The sequence below is a fragment of the Botryllus schlosseri genome, chromosome 15, assembly GCF_051294905.1.
Source record: "Botryllus schlosseri isolate E-star chromosome 15, Bs_hap1, whole genome shotgun sequence".
Classification (NCBI taxonomy): Eukaryota; Metazoa; Chordata; class Ascidiacea; order Stolidobranchia; family Styelidae; genus Botryllus; species Botryllus schlosseri.
Window position 1 is genome coordinate 16,674,939 of NC_137250.1, and position 25,488 is coordinate 16,700,426.

General features: G+C 40.4%; 1 protein-coding gene across 1 annotated transcript; it reads right to left on the minus strand.

Moving 5' to 3' along the window:
- Positions 1 to 337: 337 nt before the first annotated feature.
- On the minus strand, positions 338 to 8,165 carry LOC145457384 (uncharacterized). Its single transcript, XM_080335586.1, has 10 exons — positions 7,860 to 8,165; positions 7,745 to 7,795; positions 6,884 to 7,072; positions 6,412 to 6,485; positions 6,115 to 6,244; positions 5,612 to 5,774; positions 5,260 to 5,389; positions 4,338 to 4,538; positions 2,760 to 2,991; positions 338 to 721 (listed from the first exon to the last, which is right to left on the minus strand). The coding sequence occupies exons 1-10, from the start codon at positions 7,947 to 7,949 to the stop codon at positions 476 to 478; spliced, it is 1,506 nt and encodes a 501-aa protein (XP_080191712.1). The 5' UTR covers positions 7,950 to 8,165; the 3' UTR covers positions 338 to 475.
- Positions 8,166 to 25,488: the final 17,323 nt, after the last annotated feature.

The following is a 25,488-nucleotide window of genomic DNA, read 5'->3' on the forward strand; positions in this document are numbered from 1 at the left end:
TGTCATAATTAACCCAGCGAAGTGTGAACAAAAACATCATCAACCACATTCCGACGGAGCCATGGCGCTGAGGTGGCTGGAATAGAACCACATGGCGCTCAACAATAGAGACCGAGCTAGCGCAACGCGGGCTATCGCTCGAAGACGCCCACGACCGCCCACGATGGAGGCGCTTAATAAGGGCCCAAAACTCATTATCTTGATGTTCATTTGTTTCCTGTTTTCTTTTGCCCTTTTATTTAATTGAAAGCCGATATATATATATAACAAAAACAGCACTGCAGTTGCTATCAATGTAGTATGACTGATGCTGATGCTTGTAATCATTTGATACTCCGAGCCCCGATGTTGGCTATCGTATCTTTCAAAGTTGAGCGACTGTCGCATCGATACCCTCAACTATAACCGTATCTTCATAATACATGAATTCTGGATATGCTCGTCATCGCGAACTATAGATGGTTACATGAAGTGATTAGCCTCTGCTCAGTCGGAGTCGATGGTCGAGCAACCTTGCATCATCAGGTTTTACATTGGGTTTGGATACGTGACCTATGACCGGAGTTCTCTTACTCCTTGGTACCGTATCGTGATACGTCGACCCATATCTCGGTGGATTTTGGACAGGCGAATTGACGATTCTTTTTACCACTTGCTCCCGATAGTCCTTCGAAAATTCTTCCGGATTCATGACCATGGGATTTTCTTTGAGTATATCAATCTGTAAAAAATGATATAGGAATCGTTACGGTATTGAATTTGTCGAAATCATATAATAGTGTATATGGCGAATTTACTCATAGTTATGAACGATACAGCGACAAAGTACCAGGTGTTGCGAGAAGAGCATAGGATATTTGAATAGATCAGAGGCATTCTCAATCTATTTCCGGTAGCTTTAAATTTAGTTTTATGAGTACAAAAATTGTAGGTACTGTAAATGCTTTGACTGGGCCTGCGTCATATATGCCCAATGCCCATGTGACTAATGGAACATCGAATTAAACGTATACGGCCGCTCGCCCAAACGAGTTGGCCATGCGAACTCCGAAACTGTAATTGTGTTGATCTTGATATAGGCCTACACAGTGGTGGCCCTACGAACGGGGGGCCCTGGGCGAGACTTACCGGGGGCACCCTATAAGTATCTAACCGTAACTTCTGACCCCCCTTTCGCATCTGTTATTATTATCTATATTTCACCACGGCTAGGTTTGGCCAGGTTCTGGATTCGGCCATGTCTATTATTGCACGTGTGCAGGGATAGACTACATCAAAATTCTACCTCATGCAAAGACGTGATGATTATCGGGATACGGGACTTTTCTAACAAATGCAGCGATTTGATGATGATTGACACATCCGTACGGAATCTTATTCTTGCTTGGTACACGGATTTCCATGTATATTCGTTATTATCCCTGAAAAAAAGCGCATAATCCAAATAGGGGGAGGGGCCTTCGACCAGGGGGGCCCGGGCGACGCCCACCTCGCCCACCCCAAAAGCCACCACTGCCTACGTATTGTAGTATCAAGCACGCAAGTACTCCATATGTAGTTATTAGACTCAGGTAATATATCTCGTGTTTCATTTTTGGGCGTCACAATGCATATTGTTACTGTTTGCTGTATTGGCTCTGCTTCTATAATACCGATGAATCGCGAGCTATGTAGTCCTCTGATTAGATTCCAGGTAATTACTGCTCCGATTCAAATTAGCGACCGACACAGCTATAGACTCCCCGAATGCGCCAAATGGAACACCCAGACCCAAACGCCAAATGGAACACCCAGCGGTGACGCAACAATGCTGTCTTCTTAGCTTCACTCTCGTTTTGTCGGACAGAATTGTTGCGTCACAAATGCCAAACTTAATCGCAATGCAAAATTCGAGTCTGATTTTGGGGTTTCCAGGACCATGAGCAGAATAAAACTTATATTTTCGTAATCAGTAAAGCAGCAGCTTTTCATTAATACCCGTTTTATCAAATTCAGCGCTCGGCAAGCCGGTCAAAAATGGCTGTAAAGTTGCCTTTGGTCAAATGGAAAGTATGACGTAACCCAAATGCTGTGAGCCGTTCAATCTCGCTGCGTCCTCACCATATAGGACATTATGATTCCACACACGGCCGTGACCGAGACGCTTAGAAAATGACTCGGGGCTTCCCCACAAGACCAAGCCTTACTTACGAGGAGATAGTTATCCTGTGAATATACGGCGTCTATAGCTAACCGCGACATCGATTCGGCAAGTATTGTCAGCTCAGTTCAAAATGGAATGAAAGCGATGACCATGGTGTTTTTGTTGTATTTGTAATTCTTTAATAAGATTTTATTTCTTTTGTGGTAACTTTATGCCCGTGGTCCATGTTTAAACGTGGTTGTTGACTATTGAATGCATATTGAATGCATGCGGCCAGCGGCCTCTGCGAAATTTGAAAAGTGGCCCGGCCGCGACCCGTTTTGAGTTGGCGACCCCTAGCATATATAATGGCTTATTATTGGACTAATGCCAGAATTGCTCTTATGCCGAAATCTAATGATAAATAATATAATTATATATTATGTACCCTTTCGGTTATGTTTATACCGACACCAATCGTATATATCAGGCTTTGCGTGAAAAGACTTTGACTGCTTTGCATCCTCGATGAAATAACGCCATTGACGTATAGCTATAATTCGGACTATAATGGTGTATGACACAGTTTGTGTTGTGTCCATTGTACATAGCTCAAATTATATAGCCTCAACGCTACCTGTTGTTTCAGGGCATTCATTTTCGCATCCATTCTCTTGTATTGTCTTCCCCCGCGCTTCAATTTTTCTTGATCTTCGTAGAATGTTTTCTTAAGCGCCAGAACTTCGTCGATAAGTTGAAGATGTTGCGTTGTCAATTTGACATTCTTTTCACTCGTCTGATGCTCTCTGCTAACAGATTTATTCTTTTCTTTCTCGACGGTGGCGCCTCTCTTCTTCGTTTCGTCAAAGCTATATGGATTGGATAAATAAATAGAACTCACATACAAAGTCTTACTTTTCAAATATCCATTAGGTATATGGTAAATATTTCATAACAGCGATAATCCCGGAACGTGCTGAATTAAACCGGAGTTTTAATATATGCCGATAAAATATTAATGAGATGAAACCTCCAGAGCGAATAATGCTAATATCAATACGTCCTAGCTTATTGAGGTAGCCCAAGTGTAGGTCCTGGTACTTATTAAGTCATCTTGTAGCATTCAATAATAGCCTATCAAATATGTGCATATGCCTATATGTAAGGGTACAGTCATATAGATGGTGACATGAACACACCGCTGAAATCCAACCAAATCAGTACTGGTAGGAAAATGTCACAGTATACACTATACAGTTTCACATACAGTCGAAACCATTTAATTCTGACACCCGAAAACCAGGGCAACTAACGGCTTTATTCTGGCCAAAATGCTCGGAAACGGAACAAAAGTAAATATTGCACATAAACTCCCGTTAATTCGGACAATTCTCCGCCTAATTCTGGATACAGATTCCTAATTTCTATCGTTACGTATGACACAATAAACAGCATTTACTTCGTCCGTTTTAACACAAGATGCAATTGCATTATGAGTGATAACGGCGAAACGATGACATTCCGTACAGTAACAATCGACAATGAACTCATATTGGGCCGTGCCAGCTTTGTAGTCGCTTTTACTTCAGTATAATTGCGTCTATCTCTTGTAGAACAGGCTGATACACAAAAAGTTTAACAGAAAAAGTGAATTTGGTCACTAAACACAACGAAAACAAAAGTAAAGACGCTTGCTTGTTAGTTTTTCCATACATTATTTTCTTCCCGCTAAAAGCTTGCTTTAATTCACACGGTTTTCATATACTTTTATCAAGAGAAAATACCGTTTCAGCCCTTACTGCATATGGCTTAGTACTGTATTTGAAGAAAACTGTACTATTTTTACCCTATACGTGTGTTTAACACAACAATATACAGTATTTGTTTAGTCGTTTGGTATCGAAATACTATACAATACCATACAACTAACCTGATGGTATAGCTGCATCATGTTATGCTTTTATGTGATCAGTCCTGCAATTCATTTATTACGCAACAGTTAGTATTTTATTGCGGTGGTCTGCGTTTACGCAGGACCGTGAAACGAGCAATTGATTTTCCGCCCAAGTAAGCAGAAACAAAGTATCCGAATTAAGCGTAATTAAGCGTAATCGACTTTTACGCCATAAATTGCTTTGAGAGTTTATGACCACCTCGAAAATACCATTCAATGAAAGCAGGAATTAATGATTGCATTGCACGAAACGTTGCTTACCGCTTTCTCATTTGCCCCAACTGCTTCAAAAGTTTGATATTGCTATCTCGCAGATTTCGTTTCTGACACTCAGTATCGTTAAGACACTTTTGGAGTTCTCGCACTTCTTCCTCGTGTCTCTTTTTATCTAAATCCCGCTCCTCTTCTTCGGCAGCGAGCTCTTCCGTTTTGCCTTCCAGCAACTGGTTGAGTTGGGAGCACCTACATTGAATACAGACAATATATGAACAATGAGATCACACGCTTCAGCCTCCGATGAAAATTACATTAGCATGCTATTATTTCCATACTCGAGAAAGGGGCCCATAATAGTCAGTGGACAGCTATGTAGCAGCTCTACACCACAGAGAAGGTAAAAGTAGTCATTCTTGGTACCCTACCCATGCACCGGTAAAAGCAGCGATTTCCGAACATACCAAAACTAATTCAAGTAGAATCGAACAGATATGAGAAGCACTCGCGTATATGTATGTACTATTTGAAAAATTAGATTAGGACGCGACATTCCAAACTTTTGTGTGTCCCACACTGACGCCAGTTTTCAATCGCCAAAGCGTCTTCCTGGCCGACGAAAAATAGCTAATAGGGGACCAGTTATCCATACCAACTCCTCCCGTGCAAATCCATCCATATACTGTTTTCTACGTTGACTAAATATCAAAAGTAGAAAGTGAGCATGACTTCAAAAGCTGTTGAAACAGAAGTTGAATTATAGTCTGAAAACGCAACTCCCTATAGATATAATGAAAATAGACAAAATCCACTTGAGTACTTTGAAAAAGTAGAAGTATAGGCTACCTCGTAACTGAACACCTCTGCTATATACGCATTACCAGAGCGTGGTCCATAACAGTCCATATAGTATTCATTGTGTATAGACAGACGACCAGGAGCCGACCTCGGTAATAGAGTCATATCAAACCTGTCTACAAGCTCTCTGCGCTTTTCGGATAGCTCGTCTATTGTTTTGACATATTTTTGAAGATCGTTCTGCAGCTCTTCTTCCTTACGTTTCAGGTTACCGATATCGTCATCCAAGTGCTGTTTTGTCGCTGTGAAATATGAATTACAAGTAAGAAATCAGTCACGAATGATATGTTAATCTTCAATAATATGCAAAATGAAAGTAATACCCAAAACTCGTACATTGTACTCGAATGTTATAATTGTCGTAGTGTTGGTACCGTCTGAGCTCTTCACCGGGTCAGTAAAATAAATTGTATCGGAGACATAATCTATGTTTCTGAAGGGTCTTGAGAATATAGCATAAATACCTTTCTGCTTCTCCACTTGGTTATTAAGCCATTGGTTTTCTTTCCTTTTCACTTCCAGTTCTTTCTTGAATTTCTCGCATGATTGAAGGGCAGTTTCGTGTTGCGCGGAGAGCGTTTTTAAATTGTTTCTCAGTGAATAGATTTCTGAGCGCTGTTTGGATACCTATACGAACCGAAGAATCGAGTATAAGAATGTCGGCATGATGACGTTAATCGCAGTGCCATACGATTAATTTGAGAATGATCATAAAGTTACGAACGGAAATACTTATGCATAAAGTCCACTAGAGATACATTAGTGGTCACTGACATAATATCTATAATTTTCTAATGCATGAAATATTGACGGTTGATTTTTAGGAATACATACATGGTCTAGGAGCAGCAAGCATCTCATAGTTCGGTTCGTGCGCGACTGTGCGAGTGTGCGTACCGGAGATACATTTCAACGGGATAGGCGAAACTGCATGTTGTCGTTACAGTTGCATATCCAGGTAACTCACCTCTGTCCTTAAATTCTGTTTTTCTCTGGAAAGAGACTCCACTTGATTAAGATATCTCTCCACATCTTTCAACAATCTTTCGATATACTCTTCTCTTCTTTTCGAAAATCGCTTCGAGTACTCCACGTATCTGTTTAAAAATAACGGCAGTACAATAGTTGATTGCATTCTCTTTCCAAATCCGGGGTATATAATTTTATCTCCGCGGATATATTCGAAGTGTAGCCGGCGACCACACATCATTAGGCGATTGAAAAATTTTCTCGTTTCGGACTTCAACACTAAACCATCACCCACCTGGAGTGCTGCAAGGCGTGCGTTTGGCTGTCTTCTATGAATTCGTCCTTTCTCTTCGCCAATTCAACATCAGCCTGTTCAAGTTTTATCCGCATCAATAGGACACATACAAGGAAATGAAAGCATCACTGCTACATGACAACGGTTCGTCGGGAAATCACAGAGCATCGATAGCTTTACAGTGAATGCCTTGCTTATGTGTATAAACGCATATGAATATCAATAATTTGTTCATCGCTTAAATAATAAAATTATAGTGAAACGTTTTCTTTATCTTCAAATGGTGCTAATCCCAACCGCCGACTTTGGGTCAATACATTATAAAACACTAGCTAAACACTAACACAATGCCTGCATGGTATAGAAGTCCAACGACTTGTAGACAAGATATTGATCAATCACACGCAATATCAAATATTGAAAAGATGCATATTAAAGCATATGTATCTGATATGGTAGGGACAGCTCAAACCTTGAAGTATTCATCTCTCTCCTCTTCAAATTTCTTCTTGCTAGTAAGTGCCTCATAGTATTTTAGCTTTCGCCCTTCGTTAATTGTGATGAGTTGGTGAATTGAGTCATATGCGCTTTTTATGTCATATGCACTGTTTTTGCTCTGTTCAAACAGGTCGTCCAGTCCTTGACCGGTGTTTCGCAGTTCCTAACGATTATAAGACATATTAAGCTAAGACATACTGTTATATTCAGTATACATTGTCTCAAATAATCTATGAAACGTGGCGAGAGAGCGTAGTGGTAAAATCCACAGCTGCAACGCCAATGAGTTGTGGGTTCGAGTCAGACCGAGATCGACTCCAGAATTCCCACCTAAGTGTTGAAGGTTTATCTAGGCTCCTCCTCGCCCATCCGCTCGTCCGTGTAGGCGGTGTCTTATAAAAGCCTAGAAGTGGGTCGTGCTTCAAGTCGGCAGATACGGAATAAAACTGAAGAATATCGGCCTGGTGTAAATGACCACAGTAGTCGACAAACACTATGAATACAACAAACAAACAAACCTATGAAACTTATATTCCAGATTGTTGCGCCACAAAATTCTCCATATATGATAATGATGGTAATAATATTATAACTAAGACCATACCCCAGATATTAACCGATAACAAAAAAGAAGAAGCGCTGGCAAGAAATCGTCCTTGTTGCTCAAGGACAGGAAGTATTGGCCTTTGTTGATTGAGACAGGCTCGCATCTACGGATTCATATTGACACAATTGCATGTTTTCTCAAGTGGAACCACTTTTGTGCCAATGGTCTTGGTTTGATACTCAGCAAGCACATAAAAACTGACGCATTTCAGTGAAAATTAAAATTTACCTCCCATAACTTTGCGTACTCCAAGCTACTTGTTTCTTTCGCGGCTTTTTCCTAAACATATTACACTCAAAGCATGTCCGAATTGAAAATTTATTCTTATCATAGTCGCTTATACCGGGGTTCCGCATTTGCTTGAACTGGAATCAACATCCGACATCACACCGCTATCACGTCGACAAGGGTCTGGCTTGGTAGAAAGATACATATCCGTTGAAGTATTTTTTCTCGCCGAGACTTGGTCTTTCAAAATCTTTGCTGTACAAATATCTCCAATGGCCTACCGCTCTGAATATATACGGCGAGTGTTGGCTTATAACGGAGATTTGGGGACGCTCACGTCGACCTATGTCCTTAACTGCACAATCTACAGTTGCTCTATGTGTATATCGCTAACTATGGCTATAGTTTGCTGTGCGCAATTGAATCAGGTAATATTTACTTTTGTATGACACCACTGGGCCTTTTATACGAGACCATTTTGCCTACATATCCCTGCCGTTATATAAACTTTGAAAAGAATTAATTCTTTGCTTTGTTTAAATTGTAGGAATCTTTGAGCAAATCGGATTGAGATATGGTCGTAAACCAAATACCGATATTAGATCGGCTCGCGCTAAATGAAATTTACAGCGGTAAAATGTCATTAATCCAACGTGTGTGGCAAATTTAATTCGAGATCGTTATTCATATAGCATGACGGGTCTCTTTAACTATACATGGATTGTTAAATTTGAACTCGGAAACAGGACAAACATTATGTGCGTCTTTATAAACACGTTAAGGAGGAGTAAATCATCAGTAAAATAATATCCTGGCACCTCGAAGCCTAAGATTAAGGTATGGAAGGACAGGACAGCGTTTCAGTGACGTGAAACCGACAAATTGTTCATTTATACCTGAAGTCCACTATACGCCATTACGCATCCACCTAATATGTACTACTATGTCATATACCACACAGGCCTGACCTCGCCTTTACATATACCATAGCATTTTGTACGTGTACGAATACGTAGTACGTAGACTATGTATCTGTATCTAAAGAATCACGTAACAGTAGCATATTCCCGGTAAATATACAATTATACATATATTGAAATTTCCTTGGTCGATATCATGACAACCAACACCGTAAATTATCTAGCGGATCAAAGCGTCGTTGGATGCGTAGGATAATCATTCTCTGATGCTATAGTGTATTTCAGCTGCCGATGTGGCGACAATACACGCAAATCCCTGGTCTTTTAGCAAAGATGACTACGGTCGTCATATCGATCTTATCTAACCTATATGTATCTAACAGGGAATAATCTCACTCAAGAGGCGTTTCGTATCCTCAATACCATCTAAAAGTTGTTATATGTTATGATGTCGCAAAAATACAACTTCACCTCCACAAATCCATGAAGCACATATGGTTCTTAATATTTAACCCTGTCTCGTTCACCCGCGCCACGCTTACACCAAGATTAGGAACCCACACGAACAACTCAACAATTTAAATACGGGTTAACGATAATGGATAAGATAACGAAAGGAGCCTACGTGATGCCCACAATGCTTGTATTGTTGGCGGATCTTGTTGCTCTGCCCCTTTGTTTACATTAGAAAAGCGATAAATTGACAAACACACGCCTGCTATTGCGAACTATTCACGGCACGTGAACTGAAGCCGCGGACTGAAGCCGCATTCCCATACGAGTGACGAATAAGGTTTTATGTTTTCTTAATTACCAAGCACTTTGTCAGGTGTGTGTATCGATACATATTGTGCTCGACCACTGGGGTTATGTGCACCAGCGGTCTTATAAGATGGCATTAGATTGAGTCCGATTCTTTGCCAATTCGTTTTCCACGTGTTTCGCCATACCTCCACAAGCTTCAACTTCATTCCTACATTACAATTAAAGGGGCACTGCGCTCTAAATATGATGTGGACTCAAATTTAAGTTGTAAGTGCGAAGCCGTACTATACCGGCGCTCATCGGAAGAAGTACCAGCGACGAGTGCAACATAGTTGCTACCGTCTTACTGCACCGCTAACAAGCTTCAAAGAAAAATAGACCTAGTTGGTTGAGCGCCGGTACCGTACGGTGTACGACTACATACCGTAACTAAATCGCCAAACAACCAGTTAAAAATAACTAAATCCAAATATATGCATTGCTGAGCGTGAATGTCAAGTTTATGCATCAGCTCCATTGTATCACTTCCCCATTTTACTTACGAGTCTGAAGAGCATTTGTACAACACGTATGCGTCGTCGTCGTCGTCCAATTGCCATACGTTCAGAAGCAGAACGAATTACAAGAAAACGCATCACTCTCCCAAGTAAGGGCGGACCGCGATTCTGGGAGAATATTTCGTCGGCAATCAGACAGTCGCCCAGCATATCCGAAAATCAACAGATTTTACTGAGTGAATGCTATATATAGTCTGCTCTCGGGTTACCGGACCACGATCTATTTCACATACGGACGCATTGCACTTCATATTCATCGCTTGTCATTGGTATTTAATCTTCTGTTACTTTTAATTCAGTGTACTTGGGTCTTTATTTACATCATGGTCATAACTGCCGCACCCCGAACCCCCCAATTGGGGGAGGGGCGAGCTCGAAGGGGGGCTTACGCATGATTTATACAAATGGGCATTTCGTCGTCGGCCGTTACCACGACACGACGCACCAAGACATATACAATTTCAGGCCATGCAACATGCGACTCCAAGAAGTGTGCCAGAACGATTGGCGTCGTGAAAACTTGGGCGGCGACGAGAAAACCGGGGCCGAAATGGACTGCCCTTATGCTGACCGATTCCATCATGATTTGTTGAAAATTTTCGCGCTTGGCGCGTTTAGGTGAAGTAATGCGTCTCACTAGACAGTACAATAAATGTCGGTTACAAGTCGCGGAAAACACGACTAACCTGTGGAGCCTGCGAAGCCCCCCAGAAGTTTGGTTTATCACCCTATGGGGGGCCCAAGACCAACTTTTTTTAGGGGGGGGCGGCTAAGTGCTGTTACGGTTCTGATTTACATGTATGCATCATAGGCCAATGTTGGAATTTAATTGAAAGCCTACACTAGTCGAAGTCGCTTCGACTGCTATCTTTTCATTTTATCGGAATCGTAAGGGTGTTTTGGAATGACGACATTATTATTAGACTGAACTAAACTGACTGAATGACATCGAGTCAAAACAATGAGTGACTGTTGAATTTTTATTTGCGACTGTGTAAAGTAGACTGAAGGGCAGTGGCTCTCAATAGCAACGAGAGTGTCATTTTCATTTGTAACGCTCAAGGGTGATGTGAGGTAATGCAGTATAGGCCTATTGCATGGGGTATTACCTTGTTCAGTTTACGCGCGGATTTTCTGTACGTACATCTCGGTGACGTTACGGTTCGTGATTGGAAAGGAAAGGCACAGGCTGCTCATTCTCTGCGTCACGACGTAAACTTTGCCAAGCCCGCCTGATTTCGGTGCCTAAACAAACTTGATACATGGCTTTGACACAGTGGACGGCGCAGTTTCGCTGCTGTTCGATTATTATCTGGAGACCAGGCGATTTGCGTAATGCAGTACAAGAGACTGGTGTGCAGAGAATGCATTTCTGTAATAAAATCTATAATAGCTTTATAATAATACCGGTTTGAATACATTTGCAGTTCGGGTCGCCGGCTTGCAACAACAAGCACCCCTGGCAAGTCGCTATGTGTCTCACGCTGTGTTGAATCCAGAGGTGGTCAGTAACGAAGTACTTCTACTTTTTGAAAGTACTCAAGTATTGTTCCTCTACTTCTGGTACTTACTCAAGTAGATCTGATTTTCGCTACTTCTACTTTTACTTCGTAATATTGTGTGATTTACTTACTCTTCGCAATTTTCCGTTTGTCAAGTAGAAGTAATTTACTTCCCAATACGAAAGATGATTTCGGGGCTGTTTTCACAGAACATCAACATTTAATATTTATAAAAGTCAATTAAAGCACATAAATTTTGTTGCGCTTCGCTTACAGTAGTTATGGAGTGACAAATATGTTTTCACGAAACTATCAGTGAATATAATTTAGGTACCGGATTGCTTATGGTTTCGCCCACACCGCATTGTCCCCCGTATCAAATATTTCATCACAGTAAATATGGCCCACCATAACGTTTGAAACTACCGTTTTGCAATTTAGCAATTACCTGTCCTATCGTTATCTAGTAGCCCATGACGTGTCCTGCTAATCTGGAAAATCCGGCTTTTTGGAACGTTACACCTATTTTAGCAGATCACCTTTGAAGGTTTATGGACAAAAGACATGAAATATATTGTCCGCTTTTTAGAAGTGGTATTTGTATTTCATTTTCAATTCCGAGTATGATACCTTCACTTAACTGATTATTATTTTCAGTTCTTTTGTCTGCAGACCATACATGTTGAAGCATAAAAGCAAGTGTAGTAATGCCTCTATTTTCCGAAAATAAAACTACGGCTACACTGAATACAAATTTTACGGTCCACAATATTTGTTATTAACGTATACTAATCGCAAAGTGTTGAAACCGTATCCGATACAACTTCCCCGCATTGCTCTTCGCCTAAACTTGGGGCCTTATAATATGGGGTAGGGACCAGTGTTGGGATGACTCGAGTCATGACTTGACTCGAGTCAGACTCGAGTCACCTTTTTCGTATGACTTGACTTGACTCGAGTCACTTTGCTAAAATGACTCGACTTGACTTGACTCGGACTATCAGAAATGTGGATTGACTCGTGACTCGGAGCAAAATTCACGAGTCAATTTCAAGTCATCAAGTAATCGGTGTCGATTAAAATCACCGTATCTTGCATATGGTCGTATTGTTCGTGAAACGCTTGTGTAACCCGTGAGAGCGACCAATCATTTAATGATCGTGCGTTTTACTGAGCCTCCATTGTTCTCTCACAAATAAATTGACCGCAAACGATGTGATCGAAGCTTACAGCTTACGTGGCCGTAAACTCGTACAGTAAAGTAATTTTTGTTCTCTGTTTTTACCTTAACCAAACCTATTGTTTTATTGAAACTGATCGAATATAGTTTAAATAGTCCTCAACCATTGGCGCAGGCTCGAATTGTATCATATCGATTTGTAAATGCGTAATGTATTGCATCTTATCAATTCGTATCTATTCTCTATCTTGGCTGGCTGAACTGAGGTTTAGCAGTTATGTATATGTGAGCGATACAGCGCCTTCTTGTGTGTACATTTAACTCTATATTCGTTCATCGGTTCAAAGTCAATGACCACTCAATCTGTATTTCAGACAGCTAGCAAAATGCAATGACGTTATCATGCTTCATACTTTACTTCGAAAAGGCGACTTGACTTGAATTGTGACTTGACTCGTGACTTGACTTGACTTGACTCGACTTGACTCGAGTCACCTCCAAAAATCGAGTGACTTGACTTGACTCGAGTCACCTTTGAAAATCGATTGACTTGACTTGACTCGAGTCAAAATGCGCAATGACTCGAAATGACTCGTGACTCGAAAGTAGTGACTTGATCCCAACACTGGTAGGGACCCATGCCATGATATTCTCTAAAACGGGGTCTTCTAGTAAACAAAGGGTTAGTATCGCATTTTCATATCAATACTATAATTCGCATCTCATGATCTGAAAGAAAGCTCTCTGCACCTTCCGCATAGCTCGATTTGCAGCTTTTGTCAGTTCATGCGAACTAATTAAGGCTGTTTTCAAAACTACTTACTTACTTGAGTAGATTTAAAGTCAGTCAATTCTATTTCTACTTCAAGTAGTTTTAGCCGACTTATGGAAGAAGTACTTCTACTCGTACTTGAGTAGATTTTTTCGTCGCTACTTCCACTTCTACTTGAGTAGCTTTCTTGACTACATTGACCACCTATGGTTGAATCAAAGCAAAGTAATTACCCTTTACAATCTTTAAAAATGAATTATTAAAGTCATCGGTCGGACTGTATAGAAAATAGGTTATATAAAAACGTAGTTGGGGCTATCTGATACCGTTATTCGGAATGTTGAATTTTAAAGAGGACCCAATAATGGGGTACAGCGAGCCAGTGGCGTAGCCTGAAAATAATGCGGGGGGGGGGGGGGTGGTATGTGATGACTTGACCGGAGATAAAAGGTGTTTGTTTAAGCGTACTCGTAACAGAACTCCAAAACGATGGATGGTCTTGGCTGCCCGTTGGGGATCAACACAACTTCTGGGGACCAACAATGTCCCGCAGTGTCGCAGACCTCCACCATTCTATGGATTCCTTCATCACTTCCCTTCATACATACAATTCACGGACACAGAGACATACGTCATACACGTGACGATTCAAGCTCAATGCGATTTACGAACGAGCCGGCGAACGCAAGACTCATCTGTTTATGTCTGTCGATCGCTGTTCATAAGGTCCATTGTAATTAATTACTTTCTTGAAACATGTTATGTCGTTGCCTCCAGTAAAGATTGTGGTTACTCAAAAGGTATTGGAGTCGCTCACAGATATCAGACCACAGCAATAGACCCGCATTACTCGCATAGTCGCATAGCCACATCGTCTTGCCCTATAAACTATACCGTTAATTTCTTCAAACCTATTCCACGAAACCGCGACTGTAAGGAGTGATTTTCAGTGTAAGAGAAGGAATGAACCAGTCTGAATATAACCATCAACAAGTTTCTAACATCAATTTCAACGTTATAATCGATTTCAGTCACCTCCGGATAGATTGCGATTACGATGGCATGGTTTTATAGGAAACCACCAGGTTTTAAACCTGCTATCGACAGAAACGGAATAAAAACCTACCAATCAGAGTGTGATTACGACTGCAGCAGCATCTTGTGCAATCAGGCAGAAATGAGCCGACATATTCCTAAAACCGGAACTGAGGTGGCGCTACGGAGTTAAAAGTCTATAGTGCTGTGTGCTAGGCTGATGGGGCTATCTATATTTATCAATGCTCTCGAATGCAAACGTGATGGTGAAGGGCAAGTTTTACAGCTCAGGTGGGGTGGGGGCAACATTCCGCGATGTAGGTCAGCGTTTTCTCGGCCTGTGGCGAAGGTAGTATTTGGAAAACTGAAAGTTACACCAGTTTACATGAACCGAAACGATGGCATCACATTTTGAGATCCCTGATTGTGATTGCATTTTATTCAAGCTGGTCTCTAATGAAGACAGGATAGCGTGAACACGAAAATGGTGGTACTGACTCGATGACCTTCTGCTCATATCCCCATGCAGTCCAAGCCCCTCAATTATCCAGACGAAAATTCACCGTCCTTCTCTTATCGGTTCATTCGATCATCATTCATTCATAATCCTTTGTATGCCGGTGTAGCCTACTCTAATAGTGTTAATGTTTCACAGTTATATAGTTACGCGAAATGAAATGACTCGACTCTGTCGCAATTTTTATTGACTCGATTTGAGTCGATTCATTAACAAAAATGTAAAATGACTCGACTCGACTCGAGTTAATTTATGCATTGACGAGTCTTGTACTCGACTCATTGCGCTTGACCAGGCCAAGTCATCTGACTCAACATATTCTATATGGCTTATTAAAGTATCGTAACCAAAATATAGACCCAGAAACAGTCTTTTTCCCGTTTGAATAAACATGTTTAGAGTGAGAAAACTGAGTATTATGAATTCGAGGCCTTCGATATCTCCCAAGAGTTTTACAGAATTGAGTTGAACCTGACTTGAACTCGATACTGAACAGTAAAAACTATGTCTTGCACTCGGACTCAAGTCTTAACACCGTGACTCTGACTCGACCCGTTTCTCTTTGAATTGGACTCGTAGTTGACTCGACTCAAAAGTAAAAATGCTAAAATTCAAATTGACTTTTGACTCGGAACCTTGTGAAGCGTGTAAGGTGTAGTGTTCTCGAAACAAGTTACCATATCTTGTTATTGCTACTCTGTAATACCGAACATTCCTTGCCGACACATGCATGATCTACTGATCCTGCCGCAATTATTCCACCCCAGTCGCCGGGTTTATCGTTTCATGTGACAAGCCTATCTAGGTTTAAAATTTGTTTTTGTTTGTTTGTGGTATTCATGGTGTTTGTCGACAACTATGGTCATTTACACCAGGCCGATATTGTTCATTATTTTCCGTAACTGCCGACTTATAGCACGGCCCACCTCTAAGCTATTTCTAAGACACCGCCTACGCGGATGAGGTGGCGAGGAGGAGCCTAGGTTAACCTCCAACACTTAGGTATCGGAATTCTGAAGTCGACCTCGGTCGGACTCGAACCAGCACCCATTCGTGTTGCAGCCGCGGATTACACCACTGCGCTATCTCGCCACCAGTTTTAAAATTGTTTTCAATTATCCTCGCTGCTGGCCCATAGCGTAGAAAGCAAATACTAGAGCAGTGGTTCTCAAACTGGGGGGGCGCCCCTCCATTTTGGGGTTGAAACCATCTGAAGGGGCGCGAAGCTCCGGTCAACTGAAAAAAATTTCGCGCTTTGGCCTATCTTGGATTTTTGGCTCTGTGTATGATCCGAATTTCATATTGAAGAATACTCTCATCAACAGTCATAACCTTCCGCGTCATCAAACTATCCTTTGGGATTGCTAGCATTCTGGTTGCATTTTAAGATATGACGATAAAGGGAGCGCGAAGATTTTCACTATCATAAAAGGGGGGGTGTCTAAAAAAAGTTTGAGAACCATTGTACTGGAGGGAATAATATTATCCGAGGCGCATAGGCCTGATACGGCGGCGGGCGCCAGTAAAACTCAATATTAATATTAATAATTGCAATTCTTCATCCACCGCAATCCTGTAATATTATATGGTCATGCATTGCACAGGAATAACAATTTGACTGTATTACTGATATTTTAAAAGTATACTTCAATCTCTTCCTTTTCCTTAGGCAGTAGGTTACTCCCTGGATTACGTGTGTATATACCAGATATATACTGTGAATAAAGAATATGATAATAGAAATGTCCTTTTCTATAATGCAACATTGGTCGATGTCAGTTGAGTTCACGCCAAAATTGCGAGAAGAAACGATCACTCACAGTCGCACACAATCACCCGGCGATTCTAATATTTTTTGACTTACCCGCCCAATCTCTTGTGAATGATTCAATGCACGCCATAGGTATTTCTGGTATATTTGCATAACCACATTGACGACGATGGTACCAGATTAACATGTCTCGTCGTCTACATTTATTGTCTTTTTACATTTTTGCTGATAATCTCTCTATGTACGTCTGGTATGCATTAAGCATTATAAAAGACTCAACGAACTATTATGATGGAAATGTACCGATTAATTTACCTGTCCTCTGTACATTGACGTGCGGTGAGATTCGTGACAGATGCGGCACTGACTCTAGCACCTATGCTTTCTGTTGCAAAGTATATATGCATTGCAATGATATTTACACATGTCAACTGTCAGTGCTTATATCCATGCCAGGGTTGCAATGACTCGAGTCACGATTTTCTGATGACTCAGCTTGACTCGAGAGTCATTTTCGCAAAATTCAGAAATGACACGACTTGACTCGAGTCAATCTGTGTATTGACTCGACTTGGACTCGAGTCATTGCGTATGACTCGAACGAAGTCATATGACCCGAGACTCAGACGGCCAAGACCGACATTTCATTGTAATTTCGAAGAATTGGTTTCGTCTCATAGTGGTACTGGTACTCGAAAATGCGACCAGAAACTGCTAAAAGCGAGGAAAATTAGTATATTATGAATGCGAACCATTCGATATCACCAAACAGAGTTATAAAAAGTGGGTAAACAAGGCTGGAAACTGAGCATTCAACAGAATGACTTGGACTCGGACTCGACTCTCTGATCGCTGACTTGGACTCGGACTTGACTCGGTGGTGAATTGAAAATGACTCGACCTGACTCGATTCAAAACTGAGATTGACTTGGGACTCGGAGCCTTGTGACTTGGCTATAACCCTGATCCATGCGCTGCGATTGTCTGAAACAATGCCTGATTGCCTATATGCCATGGCCTTGGCTGGTTTAGGGGAGGTTCTGGTGCCCTCATAGAATAGCATTTACATTTTCAGAATTGAATATTAAGCAAAAAATACATAAAATTTAGTGATAGGTAATCTGATAGATCAGGTTACAAAATGCAAAGTAGACATACTTCGTTACTGACTATCTCTGGTAAGTGCGCATTAAACCTTACATATAAAGACATTATCCCGGCTAGTAATATATATCAATGTATCTGCCGACAAACATTACATTGACGGCACGTGCAGAAATAGGGTTAAGTGCGTGAGCCACTGCTGGTGCATCGACCCGTTGTTGATGTTGTTATTATTCGTCAATTACTCATTCAGAAGTGAATCAGGTGTGGCTCGACAAGCTGCTGACGCATCTTGCACCATCGCAAGTGGTCAGGAACGAAGAATAAATTTTTAATAGTGCTCAAGTAGATTTTGCCTATTTTGCCAAAATGTGGATCTACGGGCAATGTATATGGGTATCCTACCCTCAAATGTGTAACCTCGAGCTCACATCGGAACGCCATTCCATGCGAATGGAATGCCGCGGCGACGAAACATTCTTCTTTGACTTGCTGTCGCATTACATTATAGTACACAGCAACAAAACTTGAAGAATTTGAGATTAAATATGCCACTGTTTATTTTAAATCCCAAATTTGGACCATCGATAACTTCGCTTCTACAAGTTGGAATTGAGCTTAATATGTCGTCCATCGTTTTTTTAGTCAACTTAACAATTTCATGTGGTTGACAGTTAAATTTAAATATTGATTTTTTTAATTTTTTTTCAACAAATCACAAATTTTCGAGCTCTAATAGCCTTGCTTTTGCATGTTAGAATTGAGCCAAATTTGGTGTTTGTCGTATTTTCAGCACACCTAAAAAATTTATTGAATAGTAAAATTTAAATAAAAAAGTTATTTTTGAACAACGCTACAGTACAGTTCCAGAAAGGATACATCACAAAAAGCGATAGTACGATTAAAAAAGTTATGCAATGCGTTGTTTACTTCAAAGCAATTTCACCATAATTCTCCACGTTTCGCGGTTATTTCACAACTCACATCTGCTTCAAATTATATAACCGATGTCAGCTGAGATTATTTATCGTCAACAATTAACTCAATATCCCGGCGAATACGTAAAGCCGATAATGTTAAATATGTGGCGGGTAATTACACGCATACGTGTACCGATAGTTTACCTGCACGTTATCAATCACTAAATCTGCGCTAAAATTAATCACGGAAGGTCGCTGCTGGTTCACTATATTTAAACCGCGAGTTGTAATTATAAGATTCCATTGCGCAAGCATGCTTTGGACTTTACATATGTATACTTTATATATACTATATCCCGATCCACGAATACTCAGTTTGCCTCACGATAATATGCTATTAATATGTCCGTGGTATTGATTTAGAACCTCTGCCATTGTATGCATTGAACCATATCTCCCAAAAAAATTTAATGTTTATTGTACGGAGTGGTAGAATCTCAAGATTATCAAAACGATTTCTGTGATTCCAGATCCACAGCGGTTAGATTCAAGAAGAATTTTAAACCAATTACCACGAATCGTATGGCGTGTCGTAAAATGCTGACCGCCAGGAGACGGTGCATTTTTATTGGCGATAAATATTTACTAACAGTCAAAGACTTAATCTTGACATCGATCCGATTATTTCAATTGCACGACATAATCCCTTGTAAAATTTTGAAACTACATTCTATTGCTGTCTGGGCTGATTGTCCACGTGGGTACGCATGATGCAATATAAATAATCAGAGCTATATGCGCGTTTATCAATTTAAAACATGACACATTCCATAAATACACAGGAAACCCACATTCCACGACTATCTTCATTTTTGATGGTAGATTCTTCTTCTTGGTTTCATTTTACTTGACATAGTGGATTCGTACCTTGTATTATAGGGATACTAAAAAAATCTCCGTGTCCAAGAAATATGCTGAACCACAGACCCAAATATTATATTCTGGTTTCATCAGACGTCCGCCACTGCGCGGGAATATCTATAGGCCGAGGCCATCCCCATGGTAGTGACGGAACTAAAATAGGTGATACACAGACATAGTCTGAGTCATTTTGGGCATTTCTGAAACCATATGCCAAAATTTCTAAAAATAAAAAAAAATAATTAGTTCAAAATAAGGCTTTTTGAGGAATATATATTCATGGAAATTAAAAAAGAGACGTCAATTGGGATTAAAAGGAGCGCATTTCCAGCGAAAAAAGAAGTGTACAAAGCGAAATCTTAATTGGGGTCCGTGAACGGCCAATGATAATATTAGGGTTGAAGTGAATAGGTCGAGTAATTAATTTTGGGTTTACGGCCAATCCAGCCACAAGGGAGTAGATGATCCTTGCACCAAAAGGTAGGATTTTAGTAGTGATCAGAAGATTTTGCAATCAATAAATGATTGGTATAATCTGTGAATTTAGCTCAATTAAAAACATTTTCCTGTCGTCAACGACATGATTCTGCATGAGACGCTCGGGCATTTTGTTACATCATGTAACCGCTACGCGCGGCCCACATCCAGGTTGTATTTAGCTCGACCCGCGTATTGATATCAGATTATTATATTCAGCTTTAACTCGCTATTGAAAAGTGCTTGCTCTACACCAGGGTTCACCAACACCGCATGCAGCCCTCGAGGTCATACTTTGCGGCCTCCGATCGGATTTGGCATTTCGGAAGAGCGAAAAGTAAAGCGTTTTGAGATGCTGAAAATGATTTCAGTTTCATAATATTGTTGTTTTTATCTCAAAATAAGCTATTCTCCTGAGTCCAACCTCACTATTCCTCACTAGATGAAAAGGCTTCGGCGATGGCAACAGCATTTCATCGAGGGAGAATCAGATGATATCAATGGGCATTGGGCCATTGTCTTGACGTGCAATGGCCAAGTCACTCCCAAGACCGAGACGCTTAGAAAAATGCTTATTCCTTCCCCACAATACCAAATTTTACGAGGGGATAGTCTTTCAGCTACAGTACCGTACTCTCGCTAGCGCCAATATCGATTCCTTAGTCTCTGAAAAGCATTGCAAGTCATGATATTTTTTGCTGTATTTTAAATTTCTTTACTAGAATATTATTTTTCTTGTTGCAACTATGCCCCTCGACAAGGTTAGGGAGCACAGCGTTGTACTGACGTAAGCTTTAAAAACATGCCTGCTAAAGGGTATGGCCTATTTTGTCTCAATATTGCATTCTTGCGGCCCGCAGACTGTACGAAATTGAACAGTGGCCCGCGACCCCTTTTGAGTTGGCAACCCCTGCTCTACACAGTTTACTCATTGATAGATTCTGCCACGTGTTCCAGTAGGGACATAGTTTCATTAATAAACAGACATGGTAGTATATATAGGACTCAGTCCCTTTCCTAAGCATTTCTTCCAGGTCGATATGGGTTCAGAATGTATTGAAAATTAAAGCTACTCTTGGCTACTAACCATTGGTCAGGTAGGGAATGCTATGATCCAAAAGTGTGAGGAACCCCTATGGAATGTTGTGATTAGGGCGATTTTTTTTACCTAAAAAACGGAAGATTTTAACCTAAAAAATCAAAATTCTGACTTTTTTTTACGTTAAAAAACTTAATTTTGACCAAATTTTGACATAATATATGGAAATTAAGTGTTCTCCCACATTATGTTACAATTGTACTACTTGTCTTCATTTTCGGTTGGAACTGTCTGTCCTTACGAAGTAGGTTGACACGAAACAACTTTTTTTGACTTAAAAACTGGGCAATCTTTACATCGAATAGTATATTCATATTGAAATGAACCCGAATATTTTCGGCTGACACTCGTCAGGGCCAATCATCAGCAACTATAGTAGAGAATTCAAAAGAACATCGTATATCAACAATCGTGTCACAAAATATGACGTCACCAGCATGAAATTTCGAATGCGAGAGCGTTCAATGTACTATTTTTACATGGTTCACGAACGTTGAGCATAACACCATGTCAACCTATTTGTTTCATTTTACCGTTTATAATTCGCAATGATCAGACAACGGGCCGTCTACAACTAGGGTTGCATTTAAAACAAACGGTGTTTTAAAACACTTTGTTTAAAACATGTTTTAAACAGTGTTTTAGACAAAGGCCTTTTTAAAATAAGCAAATTTTTTCTTCCAAGCTGTAAAATTATGCCATAATTGTGTAAATATTCAAAAAAACATGTTGTGTGAGCCTACGGACAATTATCACCTAATATAGCCGACGTATATCGATATGGGATAGTTGGAACTAGGGATGGTGTGAACCTCTGACAGGTTCAGGTTCGTGTGAACGTGAACCTTTTTGAAAGGTTCTGTGTGAACACGAACGTGAACTTCATGACGTCACGTGATATCATATTGCTAATTTTAACCCCATATTTCAATTAGGTGATTGCCTATATTAATCTACTGTACACGATACCGAGCGACGACTAGCGGCCACATAATAGCTCAATACTTAAGTATACATATTGACGTTTTAAACGTCACCAAATGTATCAACTGAGGCAATCAAATGATATAATAATCCCATAAAATCAGTATCTTGCGTCGCTTTGCCATAAATTTCGACCTGATCGGACAATGTATTCGGCGTCTGAGTATTGTCACATGGATATTACGCAGAGTGTAAAATAGGTTTCTATACTTGCTACCGATATTACCCCATTAACAAGTTATACAGCAGTATAGCCAACACCCCAGCCGCACGGATTTGGTTTTTACGACACAGTATACATATGTAGTCAAGATTGACCCCGTACGCCTGCTAGATTTTTACATCAGAAGACGATATCAATCTCATTGATTGGTTGAATTAGGATCATTCGCTGACAAAATACATGTACAAACGGAAAGCTGGATATTTCGAGCAAACTTTTGCAACAATATTTTTTGAGATTGTCAAGGGCATGCTCGTTTAGTGTTGAATGTTTATGCTCCCAGCTCCATGCATAAAGTGTCCCGCAGTTGAAAGTCAATAAATTTGAGCCAAAGATGTTATAATGAAATGAAAATTGCAATATATGAAAAAGGTTCACAGTGCAGAACCTACCAAGGTTCTGTTGTGAACGCGAACCTCAAATTTTCCGAGGTTCACACACAGAACACGAACGTGAACCTCACGTTCACACCATCCCTAGTTGAAACCCTCAAAATAGTCGGTTCAACATTAATAGTACAGATATTTCGTCAAAAGGAGCTATATTTACCCTACATTTTCAATTGTCAATGTCAATCCACTATGACGTCACAATTGCATGTTCGTGACGTCATGGCTTGAAAAAACCACAATAAAAAGCATGTTTCAAATTAGGGCCTTGTTTTAAACATGTTTGTTTTAAATTGATTTTTGTTTTAAATGCAACCCTATCTACAACGGTCGGCCTATAACGTAGGCTACAAGCTGTAAAATGTCAAATGATAAGTTCCCCGACAGTGCAAACATCTACGATACAAACGAAATGCAGGTTGCAGACATTTTGACTTTGTAAACAGTTTTGACATGTTTTGACCTAACGTTACATTTTTCACAGAATTTTGACTTATTTTAACATGTCAAAAAATCGCCCTAGTAATGATCAATCAATAATGGCCGAGTTATATATTTTCATCCGATCAACACACACGCTATGTACAATGCGATGCACAAGACACAATACGTTGTAATGAACAGATAGGAGGATGCCGAAACGACCAGTTGCGGTCTCTTAATCTGGCATCCACCTTGGTCTAATGCCCGATGTCATTGTTTTCGATGGTAATCTTTATTTCCTTTCTTGCTCTTTCCATTCGGTTTCCTTCTTGAGTATACGTCCTTCGTCAGGTCTTTCTCTGGGCTTTTTGTCGCCGCAAGAACGACGACAGGTGGAAGATGAGCCCAGATATACTTCCTCCTGCGTAAGTGGCGTCGAGGCTCATAAGTAGTAGTGTTTGGATTAGTGTTTGTGCTGAAAATTTTGAATGACTGATTCGAGCATTCAAATACTGATTCATGGCCATGCCAAAAAGAGAGCCTGAAAATGCAAAAACTAAAGTATTTGTGACATTTCTGGCATATGCCAAAAATAACTATGCTTGGTGGTATGGCAAGCAACATTCTCAAAATCCAGTGTAATTTATTACGTCACAGATTTCCTCGTAGTTTTGTGTTGAATTTCTCTTGCCGTCATCGTGACACAGTTCAAATCCAAGGAATTTTGATCGTTGATGATTATACATTACTATGAAATATTGGTATTTCACAATGCTCGCAGGATAGAACCCGCCGACCTTCGTTTGCGAACGCGGACCTCTGCATTATATAAAGGTGCGCATACGGAATACGAACATGAACCGAACGGTTGCACCATCCCCAGACTAGATGTTACGTTATGATTAGGGTTACATTTAAAATACTCGGTGTTTTAAAACACACGTTGTTTAAAACATGTTTTAAACAGTGTTTTGAACACATGCCTTTTTTTAATTGCTTTTTTTTCAAACGTTGTATAATGATGCAATAATTGTTTGAATACTTTCGAAAAACATGTGGTATGACCCTACGGACGATCTGCAGCCGATATAGTCGACGTACACGATATGGGGTAGCTGGAACCCTCGAAATCGTAATCGGTTCAACAGTTACAGCAATGGGTGTTCTGATGATGATGACCGTCGACCGTAGAAATGCTACATAACGATGTAGTCCTTGTTAAATATATTTTGGTCTGTTTATGACAGTGGTCGGTAGCCCTTTTCGTTGAAGGAGTCATATTTACCCTATATTTTCAATTGTCAATGTCAATCCGCTGTGACGTCACAAATATTTAATTGGCTAATAAATCAAAAACATAAACAATAAAAAAACATGTTTTAAACAAGCATCATGTTTTAAACAACCCTATTTATGATGCTGAAACCCCGAGTTTGAGAGTATACAAGAGCGCCTTTAAACCATCTTTTGCCATGTGCCACTAATGCTTCCATGCCCATTAGTCCAGCACAACGCTAGACGAGTAACGCTTGTCATGTACGAGAGAAAAGTCTAGTCTCGTGAAACCTCACATAGACAGTAACAATAAAATATGCGCACGATCTTTGCTCTGGATTTGCTTTTTCATTCTATGTGTCTCTTGGTATGCCACCTCTGACGAGTGAAAGTGACACTTACGTTTAATTCAGTGATTGGTACCACGTATGGACGCGTGTCTTAGGCTGATGCGTAATCTAAATTGATTCAACTTCGCCTGTCTTGTATTCGCAATTTCGCATTGCATCAATACGAAGGTGAAACGGATAAATGCGAGAGCGGTTTAACCTGTTTGTTAACCAGCTGCCACAAAAACATTATCTTGAAGGTGCCTCGATCATCGCCGGATTATAACGCCATGCGGATTATTATTTTACCGTGGCGGTGAAAATTTCCGTACAGTACTCCACGCTATTTCGATGGGTTATTTCGAGAATGCGCACATAGCGCAGAGGCAGTTATGTGAAAGAGACGGGTGCACATTTTTCCTTCAGCGCGAGCGCGTCACGCGACCTTGAAAATCAAGAAAGTGAGATGCGCACACTCTCACCACTGAGGTAAAATTCCAGTTGCGGTTGTAGCGCCAATTTGACCACATTCCGGTATAACTGTAATATATAATAGGTAGGGCGATTTTCTTTTTGACATG

What these genes read in the sequence shown, in the direction of transcription:
- LOC145457384 (XM_080335586.1), bottom strand. Translation starts at nt 7,949, where the DNA reads ATGTATCTTTCTACCAAGCCAGACCCTTGTCGACGTGATAGCGGTGTG. An exon ending in AACAGAATTTAAGGACAGAG is followed by an intron (nt 5,775 to 6,114) that starts GTGAGTTACCTG and finishes CGGTTCGTATAG; the next exon opens with GTATCCAAACAGCGCTCAGA. An exon ending in CCAAGTGGAGAAGCAGAAAG is followed by an intron (nt 5,390 to 5,611) that starts GTATTTATGCTA and finishes CATATTTCACAG; the next exon opens with CGACAAAACAGCACTTGGAT.